The sequence below is a fragment of the Myotis davidii genome, unplaced genomic scaffold, assembly GCF_000327345.1.
Source record: "Myotis davidii unplaced genomic scaffold, ASM32734v1 scaffold125, whole genome shotgun sequence".
Lineage (NCBI taxonomy): Eukaryota > Metazoa > Chordata > Mammalia > Chiroptera > Vespertilionidae > Myotis > Myotis davidii.
The window spans coordinates 7,870,916-7,877,131 of NW_006299390.1; the positions used below are offsets into that span (position 1 = coordinate 7,870,916).

General features: G+C 60.8%; 1 protein-coding gene across 1 annotated transcript in view; it reads right to left on the bottom strand.

Moving 5' to 3' along the window:
- FAM188B (family with sequence similarity 188 member B) overlaps positions 1 to 6,216 on the bottom strand; it is an 81,289-nt gene that overhangs the window by 29,279 nt on the left and 45,794 nt on the right. Inside the window, exon 9 of the mRNA XM_015571253.1 lies at positions 5,331 to 5,419. Coding sequence (XP_015426739.1) covers positions 5,331 to 5,419 — 89 coding nt within the window. The remainder of the gene's footprint in view (positions 1 to 5,330; positions 5,420 to 6,216) is intronic.

The window sequence follows — 6,216 nt, forward strand, 5'->3', positions numbered from 1 at the left end:
GATGGGCGGTCTTTCCTCTGCCACCCAGAGGGGCGCCCTGCAGAGCCTGGAGGCACCTCCGATGAGGACCAAGGGAAGCGTCTGGAGGGAGGGGCCCTGGGCAGGGCTGGAGGAGGAGGAAAGGGACTGGATGGCCCTGGGGTGTGTGTAAAGGGGGGTGAGTTCTGGCAGCCCCAGAGGCCGAGCAGATGTGCCCCAGCCCTGCTGCCACCGAGGAAGGAAAGCCATCCCGGACACAGGCAAGGCACTGCCCTGTCCCAGCCGTGCTCTGCGACACCTGGGCCCCAGAGACAACAGGAAATGAGACCACAGGTGCGGGGTGGGGCAGGGGAGCAGCCTGAGCTGCTGGTGACTAGAAGTCGTAGGGCGAGGGGATATGGGAGAGGAAGGCTTCGAGATGAAGAACACAGGGCGGGATCGGGGCTGAGGGAGGCGGGTTATGTGCCTGGGAACACATCAAAAGCCCTGATGAGTGGCCGGGGCTGAGTAGAGAGTCCTTGGCACCTGGGTGGCTCAGACCGCCCAGGGAGAGGACGAGGATGGGCAGAGGCAGTGGCCAGGATGGGGCGGGGGAACTCTAGCGCAGGGCGGGCAGAGTTGGGAGGGGTGCTGTCCCACAGAAGGACTCTAAGAAGGATGGGCAGTCAGTGGTGACAAGAACTGCAGAAAATCTCTTACGAAAATAAAAGGCAACAAAGAGGCCCCTGGTGAAGGGAGGGAGGGAGGAGGGCAAAGCCAAGCAGGGCGCCTCCTTCGTCCCCGCCCAGGACCCTGGCGCTGCGCTCCCTCATCGCTCCAGCACCTGCGAAGGAGGCAGGCACCGTCATCTCCTGGTGGGAGGGGAAGCCTGAGGCACAGAGACTAAACGCCCCACCTAAATCACACAGCAAAGATGGGAAGTCCTACCACAGCTCCCAGGGAAGAGGGGGGCGTGGACAATGGCCGCCTGTCCGGGGCCCGTGGCTTTGAGAACCAGCCTCCCTTTGCCTCCAGCCTGTCCATCCAGCACCGGGCTCCTGGCTACAGACCCTCCGGCCTCCGAGTTTCCACACAGCCGTCCTAATTCTTTCCTGGGCTTCCACTTGGGCTCTCCACCCTTCCCTGCGCTCCTCCAGCCTCCTCCTCACGTGAGACCCAGGCTCCCCGAAAGCACCGTGGGGCTGCGGCAAGGGCGGCGGTTGGGCCTGGGTTCCACTCTGGCTCCCAGGCCCCGGGAAGCCCCTTGCCCTTGCTGACTGTCACCCCCCTACCTGTAAACGGGCACTGGGCCCGATGCCCCTAGGCATGCCATCCTGCCATTTCCCTGGCCCCGGGGCAGACGGGTGCGCCCACCTATGTGTGTACAGCTGAAAATCAAGGGGAAGGGGGTGATGTGGTCTGTCACCCAGACTACTGCCACCAGATAACTTGGTGTCCGCCCTCACAGCCAGGCCTCGGTGACCAGGATGGTCCTCACTGCCTTGTTCAGCAGACACACACTTATCAACCTCCTACCATGCATCTCGCACCTGGCCGGGCTCTTAAATGAGAAGTCTCTTTAAGAGTCTATGTCCCCCGAAGGGCAGGGTGAAGGCCCTTGTCTGGGCTGGGGTGGGAGTGGGAAAATAATTCATTCTGCGTTGGCCTAAACCACCGAGTCTTTCAGAGATGTTTCTGCCCAACTTATCTTAGAACAGCCTGACCCCCACTCTCCCAGGCCCGCTAGCCCGAGTTCACAGAGAATGCAGAGGCCAGCTGAGTGCTGGCTGCTTAGTCCATCTGCTCCCTCTCACAGTCCGAGCTGCCGGGGTGGGTGGGAGGGAGGCTGGCCCAGGGCCACTGGACCTGGGGTCCGAGCCGGGCTCCGCTCTGTGTCTGGAGGGGGTCTTGGACAAGTGTCCTTCCATCTCTGGGCCTCAGATTCCCCGACGTCAGAAGGAAAGTGAAGGTGAGAGGACAGCGTCTTGCCCGCAGCCCTGCTAGGCCTGCAGGGCACTGAGGGCTGGCCACCCTGCCCACCAGCTGAGGCTGGCACAGTCCTCCTCAAGTGGAAAAACACGGCGTCCCGCTGCCCGCACTGTCCTCCAGGACAGAAGAGAGGTCAGCTGCCGGCCTGACGGGACGAGTCTTAATGAAGCCAGACATCCCACAGCAGAACACGGGCCCTGCCAAGGAGCCTTCATTTGAGCACGCCTTCCCGGGAGGGCACGTCACATCCACGTGCGGCTTTCACAGAAACAGTTCCCCAGCCGTCGGTGTTAAAATTGAAGCAATAAATCAACTTCGAGAGGAGCTGGGCCTGAGAGAGGAGCTGGGCCCGAGAGCAGTCCCTGCAGAGATACCAGGTGAGGGGGGACCCAGGTACTTGCTATGCTCGTCTATATTCTTCTCTATAGACTTTTTCCAGATTAGGAAAAAGGGGTGGTTCTGTCGAGAAGCCCCTCATAAAACACAGAGCCACCCATTGGTCACCGAGAGGCCACCTGGTGTCCAGCACTCAGGAGCCTCAGACCCAGGACGCTCAGGCCTCCCCTACTCTCTGGCTCTCCCGTCGCCAAGTCTCCTCTAGGGCACAGCAGTGTGAGCGACAGGCAGGGCGCTGTGTGCCAGGCTTGGCTCTGCCACGGATGCCAGGTGTGACCCCGGGCAAGCATCGTTGCCTCTCTGGGCCTCAGTTTCCTCATATGCACCTTGGCAAGCGACTCCCATGGTCCTACTCACTCGTACATCCCTTGGGGATTTACAAAGGCGTTGGTTTGCACTCAGCCTTAGGCAGGACAGATTCGCAGATGGAGATAGTGAGGCCCTGCTCCCCCACAATTTCAGGTCCCTAGGCCCCAGTCTCACACTCTCTTTAGCAGCCCCAGCCTGGGGACAAACACAGCGTTCCTGGCACCAACTTAAAAGCCTTACCCCGACTACTGACCCACAACTTTCTCAGAAGCCCGACCGAGTCCAAGTTCAAAAGCAGCTCCAAAGGGATATGGGGCTGAGAGGAGTTGTAAGACTGCTCCCAGGAGGGCCAAGGCCAAGGCTTGACCCCAGCAGGCGGCCAGGCCCCCAGGCCCCTCTGGTAGCCTGGCCCTGACCCATCCGCCAGCCCCAGTCTCATCCTGCCCCTCCAAACTCTGCCCTGGCCACCCCAAGCCAATCTCGGCTCTCCGGCTCTGCTGTCCCCGCCCTCAGCCCCTGCACACATGGTTCTCCTTACTGGAATACCGTTCCCCTTTCCTCCCTGTTAGTCTGGATAACTGTGCATTTGTCCACCCCTTCATTCAACCAAAGTCCTGAGGGTCTCTCTGGTGGAGCAGGCCCTGGGCTGGATGCCTGTGGGCCAGGCAGCCCAGGAAGGCCCGGGTCCTCTTGCAGCCAGTGTCTGAGGTGGGGGCTGTGGGTGGACAATGACAGGCACCATGGATGAACAGGGCACTGATCGGGGGCGGGGGCTTGGAGGCAGGCCGGGTTTGTCTTGAATGGGGATGTCTGGGAAGACCTCCCTGAAGCCATGGCCTCTGGGCAGTGAGAAGCCAGCAAGGGCCGGAAGGAGTATGAGGCATCTGCTGGAAAGGGAAACTGAGGGAGGAACAGGCATGTGGGAGGAGGTGTGAGAAGAGGAATCAGTCCTGTTCATCCCCTGCTCTTGGTGAGATGAAATGCCACTCCTCCAGCAGCTGGAGCCTCCTGTCTATTTGTCTGGCTCTTGCATTCAATTAGAGGAGCCATGAGGGCAAGGCCACGGCTGTCTCATTGAGCCCCACCTTCCACCAAGCACCTGCTAAGTCCCCCCTGCACGCTTCCTTCCAGTGCAAGGGAGCGAGGCAGGTGGGGACGGGGTGCTCAGAGGGAGCCCCTGCACCTTACGGGCAGCCAGGGGCCCTTGCTGAGCACATCCCACTGGCCAGCCAGGAGCGTTCCTGAACATCGCGCATTGTGCTGGTCTTAGGGAGAGTCAACGGCAGGCTCTCTGCCCACGACAGACACTCAAGCTGCCCACCCTCGGCTGAGCTGGGCTCCCAGGACAGGCCGTGGAGGGTCCGACACATGGAGGCAGCGAGGGACGGACCTGGGAGAATGGGGGGCGGGGGGTGGTGTTGTCTAGAGAACAAGGACCAGTGAGTTGTCGCTGTGCTGATTAGGGTGATGCTGTGCTCATGGTCAGCACCTCTGACTTGAGGAAAAACACTGGTTATCACTTTGTAAAGCAACTGGACAAATTCCACTATTAGACAAGTTACAAAATGCCAAGCAGGAGTCACTACCTTCACTCGGACCCTGCGTAAGGCAAACGCACTGAAGCCAGCAGAGAGTTTCATCTGCACCGAGCTTGGCTGACCGGCTGGGGAGCCGCCATCTCCCAGGACTCTGAACCTGAACAAATGGGACTGGGCTGCGTTGTCTTTACAGCACTCGATCTTAAAAAACTAAAAAAGGCGATGACACGGCGAGTTTAAAAGGCAAGTGCTTTCCACTCCAGTTCAGGAGCTGGCAAAACCAAACCGCGACTTTAGAGTCCGTTTAACTCGACTCTGGGGAGGAGAATGGAGGGGTCCATCTCCTGGCAGGAGACTCGCGGGGTGCTGGGTGATGCAGTCGCCGAGTGTGGTTGGGTGACAGTTCGTAAAGCAGAACGTGGAGGAGCCAAGCAATTGGATTGTGGGTTTTTCTGCACGTAAGTCCTATTTCAACGAAAACGACAAGCTAGTAGCTGGCCCGCAGGGAGGAGACGGAAGCAGGCGGCTCCTCCCGAGGCCGTGGGGCCGGCCGGGACAGCACCGTGCCATCCTCTGTCTCTGCACCACCCACGGGGCAGGAGTCCGGCTCCCCAGCCATCCATCCACCGGCAGCGCATTTCCGGAGCACCGACACTCCTTATCTAGTGCCTGCACAGAAATGTCCCAGAAAAGTCTGCCGAGTGAGTGGGAGTGAGCCTGCGGTGCCGTGTGCACACGATCTGTGAGCTGGAAAATAGGTGGCAGGAGGGCATGGAAGCCAGTTCCCTGGGGCTGGGACGTTGGCAGAGGCGAGGTAACGTGGGAGGGAGGCAAGCCCTGGGCTCGGGGCAGGGTCAGTGGGGTGGTTGGGTGTGGACGGCAATCGGGCTCCTACACGCGGCTTTGGAGGGGGGGTGACCCCAGTTCCGACGCCGTCCCACAGCCGACGGCCACATGGACAGCACTTAGCCACCTCCCTGCCTCTAGACAAATGCACACAACTCATTTCCCAGGTCGCACAGGCCGTGTTCACTGGCCCCCATTCCCCTCGCCGGCTCAAGGGCACGCCGGGCTCTGCCTGTGGTCCTGGACACTGGGGGCCTCTGGGGAAGGAGGCTGCAGGAATGGGCATTCACTTACCGAGCGCAGTCAGCGTCGCCGGCTCCTTCAAACAGCAGTTTCTGCAGGACACAGCCTTGGACAGCCGCCAGAACCCCGCAGGGACCACCCTGCAACGAAGGCACGGGTTAGTGCCAGTAGGAAGTGGCCCAGGGCAGAGCCGTCTGTTCCTGCAGAACCAGCTCTGCCCACAGGCAACAGCCCACGGGGCCTCTCCAAGCCCAGCCTCGGAAACAGGGGTCTCTGACATGGTGGCTCCTTCCACGCTGTGCTGACCCCCGTCACAGAGAGGGGACGGCCAAGGCCCAGGCAGCCGTCGCTGGAGGGAGGAGGGCGTCGGCAGTGTCTGATGGGAGGAAAGTGACTGCACCACCAGCCAGGGACGTCACCATAGGTTCCCAGTCACCCAGGGAAACGTGTCCGTGTCCATGGGCAGAGGGTGCCAAATGCCTCCCCGGCCTTCAAGGCCCACCCAGGAGGCCACCTCCTCCAGGAAGCCTCGCCCCACCATCCTCGCTGAAGAGCGCCCCTTTGCAGCCTCCGCTTACATGCGCTCACTTCTGCCCACGGAGCCTGTAGCACCCAGGAGGTGTGGCTTTTCCCCTCCCACGTCAGCCTGAGAAGGCTCCTGAAGAGCTCATCCCTAGAGACATCGACAAGTCAAGGACTGACAGGGCAGCAGGCTGTGGGGGTGCTGAGCGTGGCCACACTGGGGACAAAGCTGGCTGTCTTGGGGTTCTTCTCCAGGCGGTGTGGGGCAGGGGGAGGTTCCTGGGCCTTGAGAAATGGAACCCAGTTAAACTGCGGGATTGACAGGACCTTTGGGCCCTTAAAGTGCACATCCTGGGAGATAGATATAAGCCATGTTCAAATCCTGCACCTGTGTTTCTGTCTTATCACCCCGCCC